The sequence below is a fragment of the Ovis canadensis genome, chromosome 12 (assembly GCF_042477335.2).
Source record: "Ovis canadensis isolate MfBH-ARS-UI-01 breed Bighorn chromosome 12, ARS-UI_OviCan_v2, whole genome shotgun sequence".
Classification (NCBI taxonomy): Eukaryota; Metazoa; Chordata; class Mammalia; order Artiodactyla; family Bovidae; genus Ovis; species Ovis canadensis.
In genome coordinates this window covers 67,361,881-67,388,013 of record NC_091256.1, presented here as the reverse complement: position 1 = coordinate 67,388,013, position 26,133 = coordinate 67,361,881, and the positions used below count along the sequence as shown (strand labels likewise).

Sequence of the window (26,133 nt, the reverse complement as noted above, 5' to 3'; positions counted from 1 at the left end):
AAATGAGTTGGAGAATGATTCAGCCTTTTGCTCACCGGGCATTTACTCACTAATTCACCTGTTTATCCATCATTCCACCCACTTATTCATTCAACAACCAGGGCATTAAGCACTCTTGCTGCCCTACACACGTATTAAATACTGTGGATAAAATGTGCGTTGCGTGCTCACTCAGTCATGTGACCCCATGGACTGCAGCCCGCCAGACTCCTCTGTCCATGGGATTCTCCAGGCAAGAGTACTGGAGTGGATTGCCATTTCCTTCTCCAGGAGATCTTTCTGACCCAGGGATCAAACCACGTCTCCTGTGTCTCCTGCATTGGCAGATGGATTGTTTATCCACTGAGTCACCTGGGAAGCCTGTGGATAAGATGTAGTCTGACCTAAACTGACTTAGCAGTTTGGGTCCAGTGGGAGGAGGGAGGAGGTGGGGCTGGCAGGGACAGAAGCAAAGGAAACTCATGGTCTAGTGTGGCAAATGCTCTCAGAGAGGGTTTATAAGGAGTCGGGGATGAACTTAGCCAGTGCTGGGGATGCTCCTTAGCCTCCTAATGGAACAGGAATAAAAAGGTGAAAGCGGAATGCTTCATAGAGGAAGAAACACTGGCTCCAGTCCTAGCAAAACTTTCTAATCTCAATATTGTCGGGAAGATCCCAGAACTAACACAATTTCCATCAGAGACTAGAGAAAACTGAACATTCTTTTCAGGAAAAGCACTAGAGCATAGCCATTAAGAACACAGGTTTTGGAGTCAGATCTGCATTCAAATCTTAAGCTTCCTAGGCAGAACTCACTCCAAACTTCACTCTATCTTGTAATAGATAGAGACAATCATAACATTCGATCATAAGGTTGTTCTGAGGGTCAAGTAAGATCCCATGTGAGGTGAACAGCGCAGTCTGTGTGCAGTACGTATTCAGTTGATGTTAGCTGTCATTCATTGCCTTCTTCCCAAACTCATATATATTTTTTCACTCTGCTCCTTTGTCCTGAATCTTCTTAGCTCTAACGTTACCTTTAGAACCAAAGTCTGTAAGCCTCTTTTCTCTGTTACACAGGGAGTACAAAAGAAATATAATTTCTGTAAAACTGATTTGCATTGTAGTAAATTTATCATGCTTCCTGGTTCTTGGTGACTAGGTAACCAGCAGAGGAGCTAATTCATTATTTTAGCAATTCAAACAGAACCTCGGAAGAAAGGCACCCTGTGGTCACAAAGCACTGGGATTGTACTAATGAGAAGATTAAAAGAAAGTTCAGCTTACACAGTTCCAGATAATCACAAATGTACCCAAGGATTATTAACAACCACAATTACCTGGAACTATATTATCTGCCTGCTTGGTTATTCTAAAGTCAACTTGTATTTGAGTTTATAAGTTATTTTGCAGTGGCTGGTGGGGCCCCACCCTAATACACATCTAGGGAAATATGAGGGTATGCCTAAGTCTTCATGGTACCCAGCATCCTAATTCTCACCCAGGAGTGAAATGAAGCTCTAAGTTCTCCTATCCACAGAGCCCCTGTCCCGAGTCCTTGAGGGTCCTCTTTGTTGGAACCACCTGCCCAGTGAGGGGCCAGACTCATGCATTCTAGATAAACCTTTCGGAAAATTAAAATGCCTTTCTGCAGAAGCAGTGTCCATTCTCAGGGACTTCTCTAGAGGACAAAAAGCCCTGGGTTTCAGGACCCTGGTAGTCACTTCCCAAACATCCCCTTAAAAAGCTTCACTGCTATCCTTTAGTTTTGTAGGACTGTGTACTGCACTGTGCCCAGGTGCAGGTCTCAGAGGCCATCTCGTTCATCCCCTGGTTTCTCTTGCATATTCCATGCTTTCTGCTGCAGGCTAGTCTTGAACCCGGAGCTCTACTGAGAGGATGGGGGCAGACGGGGAGACAGTGGTCTTGAAGAACGTGCTCATTGGCGTCAACCTGATCCTTCTGGGCTCCTTGCTCAAGCCCTCGGAGTGTCAGCTGGAGGTCACCATGGAAAGGGTCCAGAGACCAGCAGTGGAGGAGGAAGGAGGCACTGCCAGCTACAACGCATCCAGCAAGGAGCAGCCGGTGGTCTTCAACCACGTGTACAACATCAATGTGCCCCTGGACAGCCTCTGCTCCTCAGGGCTGGAGGCCTCGGCCGAGCATGAAGTGAGCACCGAAGACGAGGTGCTGACGGAGTACACGGGCCAGACCTCAGACCACGAGAGCCAGGTCACCTTCACGCACAGGATCAACCTCCCCAAGAAGGCCTGCCCGTGTGCCAGCTCGGCCCAGGTGCTACAGGAGCTGCTGAGCCGAATTGAGATGCTGGAGAGGGAGGTGTCAGTGCTGCGGGACCAATGCACCAGCAACTGCTGCCCAGAGAGTGCAGCCACAGGTAGAGTTCTGGAGCTTACAGCCAGTCTCCGCAGGGGAGGGAGGGTGCTGAGCAGACGTGGAGCGGGAATCTGGGTGATTACACCAGTGCCTGAGAAATCCAGCACCTCTTCACACAGAGGAGGAAAAAAAAACAAAAAAAGTGCCCTGGTCTGCAGCTCTCTGTTAATACACCTCTAAGATCTAAGTGTGGTCCTTTCCCAGGGGATTTGGCATAGGGACTCTCTACAGTGCTTAGCCCGTCTGAAATACATTAACCTAATTTGGGGGTGATGAGTCAGGGAATGGTACATCGGTTCAGCACAGCAACTGCTGTGGTGAGCAGGGAATTTGATGTCTGTCTTCATTCAGCTTTGGTTTTCACAGGCTGTTGAATTGATATCTATCCATATTAACCAGAGGGACTAGAGAATACAGGCGTTCTGTTCACTGCGTCTCAGCCTTTCTCCCGCCTGAGAAAATTACAGTCATTAAAACCTCAGAGGACCTGGCCCCATCTTCTCTGGCAAGCTAGAAGTTTCAGCCTCTGCCCCCTCCACCAAAACACGTGGCTGTGCGTGCACGTGTGCGCACACCCACCCACAGAGCTTCTTACAAGCCTCTCCCCAATCAAAGGCTGAGTCTCCGAAACTTGGATATCTAGCCTCACCCACATGCTAACTACTAACACTTATGAATGACTCTTTTGACTTCTCTGGGAGAAGTCAGCTCATCTTCAGGGCCAGACTTCCTAACTTCATGTCCTGTCTCTGCTATTTGCAAGCCTGTGACTTGAACAAGTTGCTTAACCCATGCGTTCCTTTCCCCCTCGACAGACTAGAACAACAAGGAGTTATTAAATATAAAAACCTCCACTCAGATGAAAGCCCGGCCTCTAGTAGGCACTTCATATTCAGTAGCTATTATCAGCAGATCCCCAGTGAACAGAAAGTGTGCCCCCTTTTGTGCCCAGCATCTCTTACCCAAAACAGTACCTTCTACCCATTCGATTCAGTCTGTAATGAGAAAAGGACTGGGTCTTACTACCTTGGGTTCAGGCTCCTACCTCTCTAGGGTCTAATATCTCAAGCCTTGCCCAAGGATGAAAGAGGTGTCAGGAATGGCATTTTAATAGGAAGAAATGGCCCACATGTCCAGAGAGATGTCCAACACATTCATTCTGAGACACCAAGACTGGGTATAGTCTTTGAGAAGAGAAATATTTCTTGGGTTTTCTCATCTCTTCCTCTTTATAACCAAAACTATAAACAATCTGAAACTGAGAGGACAAAGTCAAGGTGTTCAAACTCTCCTTCCTCAGTGAGTTCACCTTTTCAGTCGAGTTGGGGAATATAGGAAAGACACAGGTGTCCATGGACATGGGTCTTCAATGCCTGGGAAGCTGGTAGCTTCTGTAAGTGGACTTTTTTTTTTTTTTTAATCAGCTTCCCACCAGGTTCCCTGGGAAGATGTGAAAAGATCTATAAGGAAGATCTATGTTAATCAATGTCAGTATAGTATCCTTTCGGGCCATGGTGGGAGGGGGTGCATGCAGTGGCAAAATTAAACAAGGACATAACTTACTTGACTTCCTATCCCCAAGGCCAAGTGCTGAGAAGGATGCCAAGCAAGTACTGCTATGGTGTTCATTTAATAAGTTTGTTTGATTCGTGCTGGACAGGTAAATTAACCACTCTAGTTATTGCATGATAAAGCCTAGGGCAGGAGATACGCATAGAATGCTAAAAAGATCACAGCAAACAGTCACCAAATGAGACAAGTTCTGGGAAACCTTTGAAGTGACCCTGGAGCTGAGCTGTGAAGGATGAGCAGTTAGTTAGATGGCAGGGAGGAGAGGAATAGGATGCATCTGCAGCGCATGTGATCTTGACCTGCCTCACAGGCCTGATTCTCAGCCTCCATCCCCTCGGTCCCCTTCAGGCCCCAGCACCAGCACCTGGGCGTGTTGGTCAGGGACTGCCCCCAGGCTCTGAGAACCTCCTTGACCTGTCCAGGGTAGAGAACAGATGAGCCTGAGCATTGACACCCTCCAGGGACAGCCCTTCATCCCAGGTAAGGTGTGGCTTGCTCTGTGGCCAGAAGACTCTGCAGGACTGAACCCAAGTCACCCTCCCTGGGACTTTGCCTGATAATATTCTTGGCTTGAGCTCCTCCCTCCCTGGTCTCCCCTTCTCCCCAACCAGTTTTTTCCTGGGAGCACCTCCCAATTAGTCACTAGGGAATCCAAGCCAAGACACATTGCAGGTGAGCTCCCAAAGGACAAGAGACCCAATCTCACTCGTCCTTACCCTCAACCCTATGCCAGACACACACAACCCACATTAGGTAAAAAGATTCATGAAGCTGTTGACGTGCCAAGCTAGCTTGAGCTTCTCTCTCAGCAACACAAATCTGGTCAGTGAGTCAGCCGAGGTCTTGGCCTGCCCCCCTCCCCATACCCCACTGCCAGGAGGTTCCACAGCTGCCCTTTGACCTTCTCCTTGGCCATTCCAGGACAACTGGACTATATCCCTCACTGCAGTGGCCATGGCAACTTCAGCCTGGAGTCCTGTGGCTGCATCTGCGATCAAGGCTGGTTTGGCAAGAACTGCTCGGAGCCCTACTGCCCCCTGGGCTGCTCCAGTCGGGGCGTGTGTGTGGACGGCCAGTGCATCTGTGACAGCGAGTACAGCGGGGATGACTGCTCGGAGCTCCGGTGCCCGACGGACTGCAGCTCCCGGGGGCTGTGTGTGAATGGGGAGTGTGTCTGCGAAGAGGCCTACACGGGCGAGGACTGCAGTGAGCTGAGGTGCCCCGGGGACTGTTCAGGGAAGGGGACCTGTGCCAACGGTACCTGCCTGTGCCAGGAGGGCTACATCGGTGAGGACTGCAGCCAGCGGCGGTGTCCAAATGCCTGCAGCGGCCGAGGACACTGCCAGGAGGGGCTGTGCCTCTGTGAAGAGGGCTACCAGGGCCCTGACTGCTCAGCAGGTAGGCAGGGGGGCTCTGTGGGGCCATTGGCAAGGGCGGTCCAGCCAGCTAGCTGGAGGCGGGAAGAGAGATAGGAGGGAAAATGAATTTAGGCCAAAGAATTGCCAAATGGGTCGTGCTCCTCTGCTTTCCAAGAGAGGTGATGTCTTAAGTTGATCACAATTGACAACACGGGTTTAAGGGGAGAAGAGTGGAAACCAGAAAAGGTCCAAGCTTGGGATGAAAGTTGAATCTTACCCTGAGGCTGGAACAAAGTCAATGGTAACAATGGAGACAGCATTTCACTGTCCTTGAGATGGAAGAAAGCAGAGTCAAAGGACCCCTTAGCCACGGGACCCCTCTCTAACTCAGCAGACTTCCCAGAGCTCCACCCTCTCTGAAATATTCCCCCTTCCCATTGCCATATTCTGAGGACATTCCTTTCACAACGCTAGTGCATGAGATGGGGCATAGTCTGTGATAATCAGACTCACTGGGCACTCTGGTTATTTTGGGAGCTTCCATATGGCAAAGTGTTATTAATTTATGAAATGATCTAGAATCCACATGGATGAAAGTATTCATAGGCAAGGAATTACATGTAAACAGGAATAAATTACTAAAGACCTCCATTAAGCAAGAACTCACAGTCTAACTAAAATGCTATGATTCAGTTTGTTCCAGAGGACATCAACCCCTCATGTGTCTGCATCATGAAAACCAACACAAGGGTGATGTCCCGAAAGAAGGCCCCAAGTCCATCAGTGAGAACATACCAATATTTCATTGGAGATCCTTTTCTTTTGCCTAAAATCAGATTATTTTCATTATCTCAGTGACTGCTCGTCATCTTCTAAATCAGTGACTGTCGCTGATAAATTTGTATTTTAAACAATACAGATTAAGTGATTGATCTTCAGCCTTCTCATTCATAGTACAATCTGTAACAGTCAGCTCAGAGGGCTCATTGAGAAGATTTAAAATAAAAAATAACAAGAAACAAACATTATTAAATCTTCTGATGAGTTGGTTCTAGGAATTTTTCTGATTAGATTTCTGACCTCAGTTTAAGGGGGAGATTCTGGGAGGCCAGGTCTTTTATTCTTGAGCATCAGGAGTGATTCCCACCTAAGTCCCAGAGCAGTCAGACAAGTCTTCTGCATCTGCAATTTAAATTTCTTTTGAAACATGAATGCAACAAGGTAAAGGAAAAAAAAAAAAAACAATTCACTGCTTAGGAAAAAAATGTTTCTCCATTTTTTCCATAGTCAATGGTTTCACGTAGCCTCCTACTTTTGTTTACTGAATATCTTTCTGAAAATATAGTCATTATACCAATCATTCAGAAGCAAAATTTAAGCAGAAATTAAGCTGCATCATTTACAGACCCAAGGTCACTAAGTAATTGCTGGAAAGGGGAAGTTGAAGCATGATCCCAGTTCTCACTCACAGGACAAGGCTCTATGAGGCCCCATCAGAGGATGCTAAAGGTTATTTTGGGCCCTTCTCTATGTGTGGCTACTGTATAGTTCACATTCTTCTTAATAAAATTGATCTCTGTTGGGTTGTACATACCTGTCATGTTCTTCCTGACCCTCCTTTTCCACAGGGATGGGTTCATTTGCAAATAGAACCTTAATCTGATCCAGAGTACAAACTGAGCTGGAGATGACCCTTCTGGTCATGTGAAGAAGACTCAGCAGCTGCTAGCATAACTACAACTAGGCTGAACTCAATCCATGAGCCACATGTTACCTCCAACTCATTACCTCTGTGCTGTTTGATTGAGGAAGGCTTTTGGACAACCAGATAAATTACTTTATAGGTTCCCAAAGCACGTGAAGAGGGACAGTTGCATAATTTCCCTCTGTTTCTATAGCAACCATGGAGCCACCACTCATTGCTGGAGGTGCCGCTTTCAATGCTTGTCTTTTAAACCAAATGCCATGGGTCTCTTCCAGAGAAGTATCTAGGTCATTATCTAAAGTGCTACTTCGCCTGCTCTTGGTGAGAAGGCTCGAGGAGAGGGGCTGTTTACCGGCTGTTTGACATTTCTGGCCAGATGCACACACTCCAGCATTACTATTTGTCTCACCAACAGCAGGAAGGAGAGGAGAGAGGAGACTGGGGAAGGTGAAACTGGGGAGAGCCACAACACACTCCCTGACTTTCCTTTCTCGCTGGCAAGGGTATGGAGAATGGAGGCCCACTGTGTAGACTTCATTCTGAGGTCCCTTAGGCTGCTAGAGCTTGAATGCAATTGAATAGAGTTGACAAGACCACTCTATTTGACTCCCAGCCTTGATCTTTCTCACAGTGGGCCATGAGACCAGATCTCAACCTTTCCGCCTCTATTCTCTGGCTGGGTAAAGATAATAGAACAACAACCAAAAAAAGAATATGAACACTTAAACCAGGCCTTAGAAAGAAGCTACTCAGGGCTTCTCAATTTACAAACTGAAAAAGCAGCAGCCCTGGGAGACAGGAAGATTTTTCCTGAGCCAGACAGCTAATTAATGGCAGGACAAGAATAAGAACCCTGGTCTCCTACCAACTTCTAGCACTCTTTAATCCTCCCTAGGATGCTAAGTAGAGTGGAATTGGAAAATAAAAATGATAAAAGCCATATGCATAAAGAAGTAGTCTTTTGATATGAAAGCTGAGCTCTGTCAGGTGATAAAAAAAATATTAAGTGTTGGAGACTGGATAGGGGTGCTCGTCCAACCATTTCTCCACATGTGCCCCCAGTGAAGGAGGTTAGTGTGGGAGGTGGCCAGTGAACTGGTCACAAGTCCCTGTGAAGAAGCTCCAGAGTTGGGGCTTGAAACAATCCAGAAAGCCATTCCTTGGACTTTGGTCAGACGTGCAGAGATTCATCACCATCAGCCTCTGCGTTGGCCAGCACTGCTGCCAGTCCGAACTTTGGCACCCAACCTCACTCGCTCCTCTGAGCAAGACACTTCATGGAACTAATTCCAACTGCTCTCACCGCATATATGCAAAATTGATGCCAGATCTAAAAAGTAAACAGCATGGTATCTTTGCAGATAAGCAACTCCAGTTCCTAAAGCTACAGTTAATTCTTTTTAACTGCCTGCTCATCCACAAGTTTCCAAGTTGGAGCCCCAAAGAAAGCAAGACTAAGAATACTTTGTGGTTTCCCTGGTGGTCCAGTGGTTAAGAATCTGCCTGCCAATGCAGGGGATACAGGTGTGATCCCTGCTCTGGGAAGATTTCATATGCCACGGGGCAACAAAGCCAGTGTGCCACAACTACTGAAGTGCCTAGAGCCCAAGCTCTGCAACAAGGGAAGCCACCGCAATGAGAAGCCTGCACACTGCAACAGAGAGTAGCCCCAGTCCACAGCAACTAGAGAAAGCCTTCATGCAGCAAAGAAGACCCAAGGCAGCCAAAAATTATTAAATAAAATACTTTGCATCAGCCCCACTAAATTCCTTGAATCAAGGCATATGACTCTCTTATAGTTTGCTTTCTAGTTCAATATCATTTAATTTTTATAAGAATTATTGACACCCATTGTATACAGCGTCTGCTAAATTATAGGGTGAGCGGTGATGGTCTCTTCTGCTGAGCCACTGCTCTCAAGAATGCTTCTTCCACCATGGACATTACTGCTTCTTTCTCATCAGACGTGAAGGTTGTTTTTCCCACCACCCAGGCTCAGGTCTCAAGATTAAAAATCTGCCAAGCTAAGTTGTCAAGATGAGAAAATCCTTCTGCAGTCTTTTTAACTTTAAAAATCATCAAATGTGCTGCTTGGATCATTCTCTATTGTCATGATTAGCTTTATTTTCTGGAGAAAGGAACAAAAAATGAAATCACCGACTTGTTCTGAATGCCTAAGAATTATTGGTGACGAAATTTGGAATGGCCATTTCTGTCATGACAGGAGGAGTCCCACATTGGAAACTTGGAATTAATGTGTTGAATCACGAAAGGCAGGCACTAGAGACTCCTTCTTAAAAGAGGTTTCTGACCACTAGGATAAGCACCAGTCTGGAATTTCCATCCTAAAAGACAGTCTGAATTATTTGCTGGTGCAGTTTATTTTTGAGGCTCTGTACAAATGAAAGGAAGCATCTGGCACAATCCATAGCCCATCCTACACATCGTAGGGGGAAGAACATCCAGGGTAGAAGAGTGTAGACTGAGGGTGGAAGACCTCCGCTTGATGATCAGTTCAGCTACGACCCAACTCCCTTACTTCTGGCAAGTCCTTTTGCCCGGGTCTGTTTCTCCATTTGTAAACTTGAAATAATTGTATCTTCCCAATCTACCTCATAGAGCTGCTATTAAACAATTTTTTAAAAAAAAAATTCTAGTTAGATGGTGTTTCATAGACCGAGATGCTATGCAAATGTAAGTTGTATTGCACCCTGGCTTAGCATTTCTAAAATCATTGCACCTGGGTTCAAATCCTAGCTTCTGTATTCGTTGATTGGGTGACCTAGTTTTCTTCTCTGTAAAACAGGGGTAAAAATAATACTGATCCCATAGTGTTGGTGAGAGGATGAGATGAGAAAATCCATGTCAGAATGTCTAGCCTAGTGCTTGGTGCATAATAAATAATTAATATAACCATACAAGATACTATTGATTCTATATAACAACTGTTCCTTCTTTGGTCCAAGAGTCATTCGGTATGCATTATACAGGCTAACCCAAAGATCTTAGTGGAATTCAAAGCTCTAATTATGTCAGTTAGAAATGATAAGCTTACAAGTTACTTGAAACTTTATTTAAATTTCATTTACATACATCTCGCTATATAAATTGTTTAAAATAAGATTAATTTTGTTTGTTTGGGTCAATATATGACTTCTTAAATCACAGGAAGTTCTGCTATCTAGACTGTTTCAAATCATGAACAGTTCCTGAAGCAAATGCCTAATACTGCAAATATATGTTCCTAGTGCCCATCATATGAGTCTATTTCTGCCTCTGATGAGGATTTGAGGTTGAGCACCATAAAGAGAGCAGGCCCTTCCCACTCACATGGCCCCGTGACTAGCAGTCCTCAGTCCTTTGCTTGTGTAAAGGGGAAAGAGTGAGAATTCTTAGAAAATTCAACACCAACACTTAAGCTAAACGAAGCCTCCACTACACATAAATTTATAAGTTAATTATGACTATTTAAATACTGGCCTGATCTTTGATTTCATCTACAGACAGGTCCAATTACAGGCACACTGGTATTAACTTCCTAATTGGTCTTAAAGTTTCAATTATTTAATACCCCCACTACCACTGAATCTTCACTTCCCAAGGGAACCATACACGAAAGGCTACTGAATAGTCTTTGAGAAGTAGAACAGGAATGCTCCTTTGTCATCATCCCCTATATCAAGGTTAATAAAAATTTGTGTAACACAAGTTACATTTCCAGAGTAATCTGATATAATCATTTATTATTTGGTTATCTGATAACCAAAAATATTAGCCAATGTATGCTGTTAAATATCTAACAACTAGCTCTCTGAGGGAAAAAGTAACAAGCCCCACTTTGTAGCATTCGCCAGCTCCCATGGTATAAATACTCCCTCCATAGCCAGTTTCAAACTACCAGCGTGAAGTCACTAAACACTGAGTTGGATACAGCTGTGCACTATAACACAATCAAATAGTACTGGGTTGGCCAAAAAATTAATTTGGGTTGTCCACCCAGTGTATGGAAACCCGAACGAACTTTTTGGCCACATATTTCTTCCCCAGTGGCTCAGTGGTAAAGAACCCGCCTGTAATGCAGGAGACATGGGTTCTATCCCTGGGTTAGGACGATCTCCTGGAGGAGGAAACGGCAACCTGTTCCAGTATTGTTGCCTGGAAGTTCCATGGGTAGAGGAGCCTGGTTGGCTACAGTCTATGGGATCGCAAAGAGTCGGACACAACTTAGCAACTGAGCAGGCATGCACTATTTCTACCAAAGAGATACAACACAGGTAAATTGCCTTAAGGGCACAGATAATAGTAAAATGTAGTGAAGTCATTTGCCAGTGATGAGTCTGGAGTATTTATCACTTTTGTTCTTAAGATAATTATCTAATTCTAAGTTTAGACAATTTCATCTTTCACAATGACTATTAAAAAACGTCTTGCAAAATTTGACAACTAACTTTTCCAAGCCAGTAGGAGCAGGCTCCAGCCCACTGCTAACTCAGGGCCCTATAGAGATGAGAGTACTGAGCACAGAAAAGACAAGAACCTGCCTGCCAAGGGACTTCCCGATCACTCCATGTCAGTGGGCTAAGCACACAGACAGGGCATGTGGGGTGAGAGGTGAGGAAGGAAGTTGAGTCCAGCATGGGGAAGGCAGACCTCTGAGCTCATGCTATCTGTGTATTGCCTCCTGGTAGTTGCCCCTCCAGAGGACTTGCGAGTGGCTGGTATCAGCGACAGGTCCATTGAGCTGGAATGGGACGGGCCGATGGCAGTGACGGAATATGTGATCTCTTACCAGCCGACGGCCCTGGGGGGCCTCCAGCTCCAGCAGCGGGTGCCTGGAGATTGGAGTGGCGTCACCATCTCAGAGCTGGAGCCAGGTCTCACCTACAACATCAGCGTCTACGCTGTCATTAGCAACATCCTCAGCCTTCCCATCACTGCCAAGGTGGCCACCCGTACGTACCATTTCCCCCTCCTGCTTCATTTTTCTTTTCTCCTACATAAGATCATGGGCATTCATGATGGTAGTGTCTTTTCTTAATTCTTCAGGGATGCCTGCAGTTATCATTGCTCTCAAAGGGAAGGGCTTCCGACGTGACCCACTTAGGAAAGGGCACATCATTAAAAAGACACTTCCAAAAGAGCAGAGTTTCCAAATCCCAGACAGCCTCTATCTATTATAGAGCCAAAAGGACAAAAAGTACTGTAATGGTTGAGTTTGGACTTGTTATAAGCTTAGTCTGATTAGAAGTCAAGTAAGTATGAGACTTACACAGACTTTGAATCTAGTTAGAGATTCAAAACCAGCAGATATGAAATAGGACATATAATAAGCAAGTGCTAAATGGTATATCACAGATGGCAAGTGTATAGCACAGTGGGAAAAAAAGCTTATTTAAAACCACAACTGAAAACACCCACTTCTCCTCAGAGAGAAGTGGCATTATGTCTTTGTAATCTTTTGTTTAGTAAAATACCCTGATGGTCCATTTCAATTATAAACATTGAATCTCCAAAGCATCATTTAGGAAGAGTCAATGGGCAAAGAGAGACAGAGAGCATGCTAAACCCTTTTTTATGAGAAATGGAAGATTCTCTTTTATTTATAACAGAGAAACTGCTATAGGTATGTATCTATATTTTGCATGCTTATTTAAGAACAGAAACGTTTTAAAAGATTGCATACCAACTATTAACATTAATTACATCAAAGAGCAGAATAAGAAAGAGATGGGAAGGGGCTGTTATTTAGTTTCCTTTATATACCTCGGAATTCTTCAATTGTCTTTCCAACCCCACTTCTCCAGCTCTCAAACGCCAGCTGGGCATTGTACAATTCAATTCAACTCAATATCTATCCACCTGGAGTTAGCATCAGATCCGACAAGCTAAAAATCTGTCTCTCAGGGCTGCTTCCTCATCGGTTTTCAGCCACGAGTCCCAGGTTGTCACAGGTCTTCTGAATAGCCAGCTCTACATTTAAGGGGTTCCCACAACCCCTCCTTAATTTTGGTAATTCCTTAGAACTCACAGAGCTCAAGAAAGCACTTTGCTCTCTATAACCAATTTCTTAGAAAGGATGCAAGTCAAGAACAGCCAAATGGAAGATACACATAGGGCAAAGTATGGTGTGTAGGGTTTCCATGTTCTCTCTGCACAGTAACTCTCATTAACTCCATGTGCTCACCAACCCAGAAGCTCTCGGAACCCCATTGCTTAGGGCCTTTATGGAGGTTTCATTATGCAGGCATGATTGGTAAAACCCCTAGCCATTGGTGATTAACTCAAGTCAGCCCCTTTCCCCTCACTGGAGGTGGGGGGCAGGAGTTCCAACCCTCTCCTTAAATCACTCCTGGGTTTTTCTTCAAACCAGCTATCTAGGAGGCCCAGGCTACCAGTTATCTCATTATCATACAAAAGATACTCTTTTCCCTCTGGGGATTCCTAGGGTTTTAGGAGCTGTTGTGTCAGGACAAAGACTAAAAACTTACTTTTTTTAAATTACATCACACAGAGGTTTTAGTAGTGGCAGGAAACCAGAACAAGATGTGACCATGAAGTATCAGCCCCTGGGTTGGTAAATGAGACTTATCACCAAATATGGGATGAGCGATCCAAGCCCATTTGGTGTAGGTCTCAACTGACAAGATGGTATTTGGGTAACAAATGCCAAGAAAGTTCAGAATAAGAGGTTGAAGTAGGAAGGTGGTGCTGATGGTTAAGAACCCGCCTGTCTATGCAGGAGACATAAGAGATGGGGGCTGGATCCCTGGGTCAGGAAGATCCCCTGGAGGAGCTCATGGCAACTCACTCCAGTATTCTTGCCTGGGAAATCCCATGGGCGAGACTCCTGGAGGGCTACAGTCCACAGGGTCGAAAAGAGTCAGACACGACTGAAGCGACTGAGCACACTCACAAAGGAGGAGGAGTTCGCTTGGAAGGCTTCGTGGAGGCCAGGGTCTTGAGCTGTGCTGCAAGCATAGGCAGGCAGAGGCGAAAGGATTTAAGAAGTCATTTTGTCCCCTTGATTCTCAGGTGACAAAGATCCTGTTAGAATATTGGACTCCCCCCTCTGAATGCTGACTTTTTTTTTAATATGCCTATAATTACCTCTGTTTATATCTGACCTTTTTTTTTTTTTCTTCAATTCCTCTGGTGCCTGAGAACCAGTTTAAAATATCTGCAGTGATCGTGTAGAGAGGCAGGTCACCATCTGCTGCTTTCCCCACCTTGCTCTGGGATGAGTCACCACAGCGAGAGCCTGGCCCGACTCCCAGGCCTCTCTGCTCTGATCCACGTGCACCACGCGCTGTGGTGAGGTTTCCACCTCCCGTGGTGTTTATTCTGCCAATTCAGGGCATCCCCTCGGGCAAGCTCCCAGGTGACAAGGACAGGATCATGTAAACTCACCCGACACACCTTCAAGCGGGTGCAGGAGCCACCCTGCCTCTCACCAAGAAGCCTGAGGAAGCTTCCAAACAGGAAGGATGAGGATCTGTCCGTCTTCCAATGGGAAGGTCCCAGGAGAGGCGCAGCTAAAATGGGATCAGGCTCCCTGGAGAAGTGAGAAAAGCCGTGCTGTCGTATTTCAGGGCTGGTAATTGGAGCTCCATTAGGACCAGTCTACTTCCACCTGTGCGTGCATGTGTGCGTTTCGGGGCGGGAGGGGTGGGAGGGTGTGGGGAGTGGAAAGCCAGGGAATTAGGAGAGGAACTAAAGACAAGATTGAGGTGAAGGTGAGTGAGGGGGAGAGGGAAGAGAGAACCAAGCAACCGCTGGAGAAAGAAACGCAGCAACTCATGGAGCGAAAGCAGAAACTCCAGTATCTGTTACTGTCCCTTATTTACACCTTTGCTTGGCTTGGCTACACATTTTGCTATACAAAATGGAAATTTCAGGCCATCCTAGAGGTGGTGATTTGAGCTAAACAAGATATTCTTAGTGCACATCATGTGATGGAGAAAAGCGTTCCAGTCTCTGTTCTGAAGTTGGCTTGCTCCACGCCTTTCGCTAATTCTCTCTGTGCCCTCTTCTCCTGGGTGTGAGAAGGAACAGTGACATTAACCTTCACACTGCCTCTCGGAAACCCTTAAAGCCTCCAAAGACGGCGTTTGGTTTCTCTGAAAAAGGCATTATGTTAAATGCCAAGACTCAACACCTTAGCAAGGAAAGGGAAGTGTGACTTTTGGATTTTAACATCAACCTATTATGGAATAGAAAGCATAAAAAGTATTTATTAGGTGCTCGCTGGGTTCATTCCTCTGCTCGCTCACACTGAGCGCCAGCACCACAGTGGCCTGGGCCCACCGCTTGCCTGGAACCCAGCGCGTCTGTATTGAGGTTGGGATAGCCCATCACACGCCACGGCATCCATGGCGTGGAGGGAGCCCAGGTAATGCTCTCTGCCCCTGCCAGGGCTCACCATGACACCGTCACCCACATTGCTGTGTTCCAGATCTCTCCACGCCTCAAGGGCTCCGATTCAAGACGATCACAGAGACCACCGTGGAGGTGCAGTGGGAACCCTTCTCATTCTCCTTCGATGGGTGGGAGATCAGCTTCATTCCAAAGGTAACCCCCACCTGTCAGATGGCCACACCCTCGACTTAGGATTGGGGCAGCAAAAAAGCCACCCCCTCCACACACACACACACACAATCTCTGTCTCTCTCTCCATGCCATTAAGGACATAAAGGGGCACTTGGCGGGCTCCAGAGCATTTCTTTCACAAAGGCGTGGTAATGGCTGATTAACAAGAATGGCCCCAAGCCTGGTACCCAGGCCCTGGATGACAGGAGAAAGAGGGAGCAGCCACGGCCCAGCGCTCTGCTCAAACAGCTTTAGGTTTTTAGCAAGCTGCGACTTCAGTGGTCTGAAAACCTAGACTTTCAAAAAGTTGGGGCTTCTCTTTAGGACACAAGGAAAGCTAAAGCCAATCAGTCTCAACCCACAGCTTCATTCTGTGCAGGCAGAGGCCCCAAAAGTCAGCCTACGTGGTTTCAGGCTCTGAAACTCAGAGATGTAGCACAAAAACACCATGCATAGCCTATTCACTGAGAAAAATTTTCGTTAAACATGTTGCGCTGAAAAGGATCTTAAGATTTCTTTCCATTCATCAAAGTGGTATTTTATTTTATTAATCTGAAAATTAACTTTTCTAAGTTGCCAGAGGTGCCTGACTAGTTCTAATGTTCTAGGAGTTATTAATGCCACTGATGTTTTCCCTAACTCTATCACTCATGAGGGCATATATATATATATATATACACACACATACATACATATACATAAAATGTTTAATCGCATTCCTTTCCTTTGTCTTCATCTTTCAATATCAAAGAGCATTTTTTCAAATCATTCATCAGACTTAATGGCAGATGACACATTTTTGGCTAATATGATTTTACCATTCCTTTTACTTCAAAATTCTTAGAGGCATGAATTGTTGAAACTATGAAAGACTTTCAGATTCACAGAGAATGACCCTTCATTTTATATCTAGTTTGTTTAGTTTATAGAGAATAAGACTCAGTGAACTTAAATGATATCAGACAGCTGGTTGGTGGCAGGCTTAAAACAAGAACCTGGTCTCCACGTCTTATTCCAGGGCTCTGTCCCCTGAACTGGACAGGATACCTCCTTCTCTTGTGGGGATATAGTCATGACATGCCAAGCTAACTACATCTAAGCAGATATTCTATATATGTAGTTTCTTATACGTTTTATCTGCATTAAAATGGTCAAAGAGGTATGGTGGGCGATTGGATTCATGACAGAGCAGAAAGAATCACGCCATTCTGCTGCTCAAGCAAGACAAAACAATGCCAGGATTGCCTGTTTTACATCCAATATGTAAATTCCAAATGAGAGTGGGGCTAGCCAGGGCATACCTAGGTCAATATACAGCCACATACAATAACTGTATGATCTGTAGGTTGAGGCTAGTGGGAGGCACTTGTCACATTGATTTATAAGAGTATGGATATAAAATACATATAGGGCACTCCAGGTGACATGAACAGAGACCAAAGATGATAAGAAAAGGACTGTGCCACAAAAATTAGCCCTCTTGTCACCTCCACTTCCAGAGACACAAAGAGAAAATGTATAAGAATAGGCCAACAGACAGACAGGTGGGCAGAGAGACGCTAAGCCCTGGACCCAACGTCATGTTGATCTTTTTCACTTCCTCTTTCTTCTCTCCTTTGTGTTATTCTTTGTTCTACCCTTTTCCTCTTCTTTGTACTCCATGGTTGGGTCACTGGTTCCTAACTCATCTGGGTAAAAGGGAAACAAGACAATGACAGATTTGAAGCCAGGGTAACACTATGAGAAACTCCAGACACAGCAAAATAATAGCTCCAGCTCATTAAAAAACTGGGAACGTCTTCGCATGAAATATGTTGTTGTGTACATAAAGATGTTTACACACACACACACACAACTAGACTCTTCTAAATAGCCAAAGGCATGCTCACCACGATAAATGCCAAAAAGAAACCTGATAGATGGTAAGCATCAAACATTTCATTTTTGGCAAAAATATCTACATCACCTCAAGACTAATTTTTATTGGCAAACTCAGTAGAAGCAGGCGAAGCCAAAGAAATGTTCTTGAAAATTGGTTCTCCCTTTGCCAAATCCTCATAGAGTGGTGGCATTCTTCTTGAGCCTGCTGGGAGCCATTCCTGGCCCCAGACACTCAGCTGTCAGCCTGGAGGGCAGAGAAGTATTCCTCATCTTTAACTCACAATCAGGGTCCCATCCTTTCCCCTCCTATTGATTTCCTCTTCTGGTTTCTCTGCTTCTCCCTTCCTTCCACCCACCAGAACAATGAAGGAGGGGTGATTGCCCAGCTCCCCAGTGATGTCACATCCTTCAACCAGACGGGACTAAAGCCTGGGGAGGAATACATTGTCAATGTGGTGGCTTTGAAAGAGCAAGCCCGGAGCCCCCCTACCTCGGCCAGCGTCTCCACTGGTGAGTGCCTCCAACCTTTCTCCCTCTGACAACCCAAGGTTCACTCAGGAAGAACTGCAGACTCAATCAAGAGAGACAAAGGGATGCTAGGACTTCTCCCACAGCTGAGATTAATTTTGGTGCCTGGAGATGGAGCTTACTCCACCAGATGCTTAGGTGAACATCTTCCTTATTCTTGCAAACCCAGAAACTCAGGAGAGTATTCTATGAGAAATTCTTTGTTCAGATCTCCAGTGTGTCTGTATTCTGATCTTACTCATTAAGATACTTCATTTGTCAGCCCCTATTATCTTGAGCTTTGGAACCAGCAAGAGCTAATACACTCTTGCTTGTTGTGAGGCGTGCAGAAAGTCCTAAGACCCTTCCCAAACCTCGATTCATTTGACAATGAGGAATGATAATACTTTCTTCAAAGAAATGACATGAGGATTAAATCAGATAAAGCACACAAAGTGATTAGCACTGAGTTGATGACAGTGTGTATACATATACTCAGAGAACACCTTTCGAAGTGACAGAGTAGGAGCAAACACATCATTCCAAACCAGTAAGTGTGGGTTGGGTCACTGTTCAAGGTGACAACTTAAGTAGATTATTATTTCATCTCCACAGTTCCTCTCATGCAAGATCATTATATTTCTATGTTTGAGTCATTAACTGTATCACATTTTACTTTATTGTTTCCTTAGCTAACAAAGGATGTTCAACCTCAAAGCTGTAAATTAACAAATATAATGCGTGTGTGTGCCCTCAACCAAGGATTTCTCAAAAGTTATAAATAGCTTCTGGTATCACTTTTGGTTCTCATTCTATTGATAGAGGAGCTGAGACTCAAAGGTTAAGCAACACTCCCTGTAACAGAGACTGCGTTAGGTGAATATTGGGAGAGCTTTATTTTTTTATAAACAGAAACTGACACCTAAGAAAACCAGTCATGAGTCCAGGGTGAAGGCCAGGTTGGCCAGAAAAGGGAACCACAACACTATATAATGAGCCCATGTTTATGGATTAGTGATTCATACTTTGTTAACTGGATCCAAACTAAACAGCCTCAGGTGCTGAGGTTTGTGCTCAGTCAAGAAAACATTGGTTTAAAACTATTGTGGCACCAGATTATGCTTCATTAGAGCCCCAGGGTTCCGTGACAGCTCCTCAAGGCAAGGAGGAAGTAGAGATCCCAGCCTCTTATTACTCCCACTCCCTGTCCCTGCCACCTTCCCACCAAGGCAGTTAGTTCCACTTTCATCTCTTTTATATTTTATACAATCATTTAAGATTTTCTTCTTTTAAAAAGAAGAATATGACCCCCTTCCTCCCCAAAAGGCTTTAAAACCACTGTACTAATCCAAATATCTTTTAGAAGAAACTATAGCCATAAAGTTAAACATGCTCTGTAGGACTCTCTCCAGTGGCCAGAGTTTTCCCCCAGTCTTGCTTCCCAAGGTTACGCTGGACCCTGAAGAGTTGGTTAGGTAATTGTTCATTCTCCTCTTCTGATTTGGAACGTTTCAGGGTCCCTTAATCATTTCTGAGACTTGATACCAAGAAAGTATTAGCAGAAAACAAAAAGCTAGAAGAAGACGGTACATAAGAGCGCAGAGAAGCACATCACAGATGTAGGATGCTTTTCTTCCAAAATACTGACACTTAGAAAAGACAGACTGCTTTAGGCTTCTACTTACACCACATTTTGACAAAATTGGCAGTCTTTTTTTTTAATTTGGAATTTTCTTAATATTAAAATGAAAAGCTCCTGATCTTGTCATCTGTGGTAAAGCCAGGCCAAAATTTTTTTTTTTCAATTAGGAAAATATGTCCTAGTTCATATTTTGGGATTGTGTACAGAATCACAAAGAAATGGAAAGAAAAATATTTATTCCAGTTCACCTTTTGAGGAGAATATGTGTTTGTTTAAAAATTAGGGCCTAAATTGAAAGCAAGCTGATACCTCCTTGACCGGAATGGGACACGGCTACCCAGCGGCCAACTGAAGGGCCGAATCCAAGGGTGGCTGCAGAAAAGATGGTTGGCTCCCAGCCCCGTCTGCTGTTTTTAAGAAACGATTGTTTACTTATTTCCTTCTGCTAAGGTCTGATCCACACCAACCCTCTCCTGCAAAGCTCTGAGTCCTCGTCTGCCACACAAACTGGCTTCTTCCAGTCGGGCCATTTTGGGAATTCAAATTACAAGACCTCCTGCAGCCAGAGGCCTTGGTGCTTCACAATGACACTCTAATATGAGCAATCATTATGACTAGGATTGGGAGATTTAAAGAGCTGATGGAAAAAGCCTGACATGGTCATTAGAGTTTTTGTGACTTTTTTTTTTTTTTTCAAGAAGCTCCAGTTCATTGAAATGCTTCCTTTTCTTTCTTATGACTATTGAGAATCATCTCTTTATTTCATTTACTCAGCACCCATGTACTGAGTGTCTACTATGTTTCAGGTATTATACTTATTCAGCTGCTCAGAGAACATCTCCCCCATCTCATTATTAAATTAAATAAAATAAAAAAGCCCAAGTTATCTAAAACCATGAAATACAGCATGCAAGAAAGAAAACATCTGGATGGGTTCTGTTAGATCTCATCACTACTCCAAATATGAAAAACAGAACATTTTAACTCCAAAACAGGTGGCACCAAAGCCAAATGATCTGGTGATTTTTATTTTGGCTGGTGCCAGACCCCAAATCCCAAGCTGTTTAATAGAGAGCAGGACTAGGCTAGACCCTCAAAGAGGGTGGGGTGCCCAGGGAAAGGTCCAACTCAGAAAGACTGAGAGGCTCAAAGTCAGGCTGAGACAGTCCTGAGGGGGACACTCCATCCTGGAGATAATCGAGATTGTGATCCTGTGTGGATTGTTTAAAAAAAAAACAATCTTAGTCAAGACACACTGGTAATATAGAAGAAAAATGGTCATAAAGTAGCTGAAGAAAAAAGAGAATTTACTGGAAGGACACAGAGTATCTCATGGAACCCCAGGGCCTGAAATGCATCTGAGTCTCACAGAAGACTTGAACCAGGAAATGGAAAGTCAAGAATCAAGTTATTCTCTGTATCTTTCTAGAAGTGCCACATGGTCACTCATTTCTGCTTCTCTCTCTTATTTTGCACCTAAAATTCTGCACCCAGTTCCAGTGTGTGTGTGTTTGAGGGAGGGATCTCCCACACCAAGCAATTCTCTGTTTACCAGCTACGTATCCTACCATTCAACTCAGTTCTGACACCATCTGCCATCTGAGAGCATCAGACTCCACAGGTTGAAGGTTCACTCCTTTAAGACCATCCTCCACTTCAGATGCCAATCACAAACCCAGGTGTTGTCATCTGTCCTTCTGACTGACCGCCTACAGATTAGAGGTTCTACCAACCCTCTCTCTGGGTTTCATCAATTTGCTAGAGCAGCTCACTGAACTCGGGAAACCCATGTTCTCACCAAATTACTGGTTTATCACAAAGGATATTTAAGGACACAAATCAACAGCCATATGAAGAGATACACAGGAGAGGTCCTGAACAAAGGAGCTTCTGCCCCCATGGAACTGGGGTCCTGTCATAGCGGCACATGGAAGCATTCTGGTTCCCTAAACTGGGAGCTCTCCGAACCCAATCCTTTCAGGGTTTTATGGAAGCTTCATTACTTGAGCACGAGTGATGGACTGACCAGATGTCAGGAGTGAGACTGAAAGTTCCAACCCTCTAATCACCTAGTTGGGTCCCTTGACAACAAGCTTCAAACCTTGATTCATTAACATAACAAGAGACAGACAACTTTTTTACAGAGAGGAAAAGGAAATTGGTGTGTGTGTGTTTTTAATAGGGAAAGCTTGATCATGTTTCTTTCTTTCTTTTTTTTAACTGGAGGATAATTGCTTTATAATGTAGTGCTGGTTTCTGCCATACAAAAATGGGAATCAGTCATAACTATATATATATCCCGTCCCTCTTGCACCTCCCTCCTAGCTCCTCTAGGTCATCACAGAGCACCAGCCTGGGCTCCCTGTGCTATCCAGCTGCTTCCCAGGGGCTGTCTGTTTTACACATGGCAGTGTATATATGTCAATGCTACCCTCTCAATTTGCCCCACCCTTTCACCCCTGCTGTGTCCACAAGTCCATTCAACAAGAGACAACTTTACCACTTTGATCACTTAGAAAACAGCAAGGATTTTAGGAGCTCTGTAATAAGGGAAGACCATATATGTATTTACTATAAATCACATTTTCCCCTTTGCCTTCTTCCCTCCCCCTTCCTCTCTGTCTCTCCCTCCCTCTCTTTCCCCCTTTTCTCTCTCTCTCTTTCCCTCTCTCTCCCTCCCTGCTCCATCCAGATCAGATGTTTTCTATTTATGTGTGAGGATGGTAGAGAATGGCCACACTAGTCCTGGCTCACCAACTATTCAGAGAGCCAGAGCCTGTGGTTCCAGTTCCTAATCCTTGAAGAATATTAATATTAACATTAATCAGCCCCAGCTAGAAGGGTGTCATTCGTAATAAATAAAAACATGGAAGCAGAGTCAGCTCTTTCTAGAAGATAATGAGTAATTAAAAGAGGGCATGTTAGCCATGTCGACATGCCATGAGGAACTGAGAACACCATTTTCTACCCTACTCACTAAGGCCTTTCTAGTTCCCTTCTACATTCTCTCACCTTGCCCCACCTCCACCATCATTTAATTCAATACGAACAGGACCCTAAGTGGATATCAGAACCATGGATGGTGGGCCCCCTAGGAAATCAACCAGTTTTTTTGAGATAAGGCCATCGCACAGTGGTTTCCCCTGGCTGCTCGGTGCCGGGGCCAGGACTCGTGAGGGGGCACGTGCTGTATATCCGGAAGCCCAGAAGGACTGGGTGTGACACAGTGCCCTCTGGCTCAGGAATATGCAAGAACCAGTGGGGAAAAAATAGCCCACTAGAGGCTGTTCCAAGATTGATATCTTTTTTTTTTTTTTTAAACAGAAGAGCAAGTTTCCCCAGAAGGCATATTTCATATACACAAATATAAATGTCTGTTGGTTTTTTGAGCATCTTAGCAACTGGTTGACTGAGCTGTTGGTATGGCTGAGCAGGGACATCTTTTGGATATTCATGATGCCCTCACTGGCAACCAAGTTTGAAGTCTCAGATGTTTAGACAGGACTGCTAATTCATAGATCTTTCCTTGGGGCTCAAAGAAGGTGAAGGCTGGACAGCTGGGCACACACCAAGAAGCACAGTTCTCTGTCCTTTGTCTCATAAACTCCTGACAGAGCAGGGCTGGCCCTCTCAAGCCATTAAGTGCCTTTCCTCCACCCAAACTGGGAAGTGCCAGCCCTCAAAAAAATCACAGCCTCAGGGGACCTGAGATCCAGTGTCCTTTCACCCATTGCAAAACCATGTGTCCCCAGGAAAGAGATTCCATCTCATTGTCTCATTATCCCCATCTGTAAAATGGGATAACAATACCCATCCTCTCTCTAACAGACCAGGCTAATGTAAGGAGGAAAGGAAAGGAAAGAGCTTACTAAAGCCAAAGGCTCACTTCTCAAACCTTTTTTTTTCTATCGGCTCTTCCTCATTTAGTCATTGATGGGCCCACGCATATCCTAGTTCGAGATGTCTCTGACACCGTGGCCTTCGTGGAGTGGACCCCACCTCGAGCCAAAGTCGATTTCATTCTCTTGAAGTACGGCCTGGTAGGCGGGGAAGGTGGGAAGACCACCTTCCGGCTGCAGCCTCCCCTGAGCCAGTACTCGGTGCAGGCCCTGCGGCCAGGCTCCCGATACGAGGTGTGGGTCAGCGCAGTGCGCGGAACCAACGAGAGCGAGGCCACCGCCACCCAGTTCACAACAGGTGAGGCTGCGAGTGGGGGCGGGCCTTGGGAGGGGAGAGGGCGCTGCGCCAGCGGTATCGTCGGGGCATGGGCGGGGCATCCAGGGAGAGAGATGATGTGTGTGCCTGCATCCACAAATATCACGTGCACTGCCAGAGGGAAGGGAGAGGTTTCCGGGCGTCCCGGTGAGGTTGCATCACAGGCCGGAGGAGCACCGGCCACATGTGGATGGGAGAGCTGGGTTCCTGTCTTGCTTCTGCTGCCAGCCAGGTCTGTGACATAACTCTTCCCCTCGGGTCTCACATCTCTCCTTTATAAAATGAAACGTTTGTCCTGAAGTCACTGACACATCCCCATTGCTAACCAAAAGGGAAAATTTGTGAGAGTTCAGTGACCCTTCCTGGTGACACTTTATGCTATTTGCTGGAAACAGTGGTAATGATTCCATAGATCCAGCACCATGGTGCACCTTGGAGTTGTGCAAAGCCCATCCGTGTCGAAGCAGGCCTGCCTGAGAATGCTTTACTCATCCTTGTGAGCACTTGCAAGAAGGCTAACATAGACCTGGCTCCCACAGAGGGCAGGCTAAATGAAGCCCATGTCAGTGCCTCCTGCCCAGCTGGGATGACCGGCCACCCACTTCCCAAGGCTGTCAGGACTTTTAAAGAGCCTTAGGAAAGGCCAGACCTCATGACCTGCTTGCTCCCTGGCTCTCTTGGAGCCCATCCGGCTGGCCAGCTAGTGGACAAGTAGGTCAGGCACATGCAGATGCAGGCTCGCCAGTGCTCTTCCTGGATCAGCGGGGGCTGAGATCCAAGAGTGAGTCTCTATCTAATCCAGACTCTGTGTCTCAGCCTATCTGCCCTCTGGAGGTCACAGGTCAAGGAATGTCTCTTCCAGCTTCCAAGGTGGCACAGCGATCAAAGGGAACCGCAGGCATCTGTAAGATCTAAAACCAGCATCTTCCATCAGAATGAAGTAGGAGAATCACTAATTCAAGCATCCCACATTAAGTGGTGGCCTAAGAGCCTGTTACAGGATGGGGCAAGTCAGCCAAGGGGCTCCCGGGAGGCTCCATTACCCTCTGCTTGTGTTTAAAATCAGCTGATAAATACAGCCAAGAGTAAGACAGATGGAGGCCAAAATATCCCCTAGATTAAAACAGGTAGCTTAGTGTTACGGTCGAATGGGCTTGCCAACTGATAGCCCCTGTGAGTCTGAGCAAGACCCCCGCGTGGTAGAAGTTGGGGGCTACTGAGGTTAGGGCTTATAGCACAGAGGAACAAGCAGAGGCTGATCCCCACGGGCAGAGGGCTCCCTTGAGAGGGGAAACAGAAGGGTCATGCCCAGTCTCACTACAAAACTCACCATTGAGGCGAGTCCATCTTCCCCATGGAAGAAAAAGGCTGGGAATCTTGTAAGAGCTTTCCCTCCACCTCAAAGGAAACATTGGGTTAGGGAGAAGATTTCCCTATTGAAGAGACCAAGTGTGAACACTGAGGAAACGGAGAAGACAGTTGATTCTGAAAGAGACCCTCTCATGCTTTCTCTCCTGCCCCTGTGCTAGACTCCACCCCAGCAGGGGTCCCTGGTCTGATTTTCTACTGAACACATGTTGGGTTCCCCAGTGACTGTGTATTTTTAGAACAAAAGAACTACATTCTGCCCATTTCTCTTGCCTTCTTTTCCCTCACTCAGCCAAAGCTGCTCGGAGCCTCACACAAGGTCCCTTCCTGGTGAATTCAAGGTCAGTCCTGCCCACCCCCAACCTTAGCACCCCCACAGCAAGGCCTGCTCAGGTGGTGGGACCTCCTGAGAGCCACAAGTCCTGCATTCTTTTTCAATTTCGAGATAGTTTTTGTGTGAAAAGTGGTTTCTTTGTGGCTGTGCTCAGATAAGGAGTTTGAAGAGGCTGAAAAGGAGACGAGAGCTTTCAGGCGGAAGCACGAAAAGGGAATTCTTGATGTTTAGGTTGACGAGATAGAAGCGGGACTGGCTGGTGGCCCAGGAAAATTTCAATCAAGACAATTACATCCTGCCTTCTAGAGGCCCCGACTCCCCACCATGCGTTTCCGTTCTTGGCGTGATTCTGTTTCTGGTTGCTTGGTGCATGGGCAGCTGTTAGATGCCTGCTTTCTGCACGCAGCAGCAGCCTGTACCTGCAACCTGCCCTGCCCTGCTCGAGGGGGTGGGGGGTGAGGGGGCCATGGGGGCGGGGAGCTGTGGACAGATTTGCTCACCAGCTCTCAGGGCCCAGAGTTGACAGGTGCTGTGCTGAATGATGAGATGGTGCCTGGACCCTCACAGCAGGGCCCTCAGTCATTTTAGA

At 45.7% G+C, this 26,133-nt stretch overlaps 1 protein-coding gene across 2 annotated transcripts in view; it reads left to right on the top strand.

Annotated features, from left to right (window-relative positions):
- The first annotated feature begins 1,878 nt into the window (after nt 1-1,878).
- TNR (tenascin R) overlaps nt 1,879-26,133 on the top strand; it is a 95,916-nt gene continuing 71,661 nt past the window's right edge. Inside the window, exons 1-6 of one of the 2 annotated variants that reach the window (XM_069546122.1) lie at nt 1,879-2,377; nt 4,870-5,346; nt 11,700-11,963; nt 15,464-15,579; nt 17,838-17,988; nt 23,555-23,824. In XM_069546122.1, coding sequence (XP_069402223.1) covers nt 1,879-2,377; nt 4,870-5,346; nt 11,700-11,963; nt 15,464-15,579; nt 17,838-17,988; nt 23,555-23,824 — 1,777 coding nt within the window. Of the gene's footprint in view, nt 2,378-4,869; nt 5,347-11,699; nt 11,964-15,463; nt 15,580-17,837; nt 17,989-23,554; nt 23,825-26,133 lie in introns of those variants that run through there. The other variant, XM_069546123.1, reaches the window with a different exon arrangement.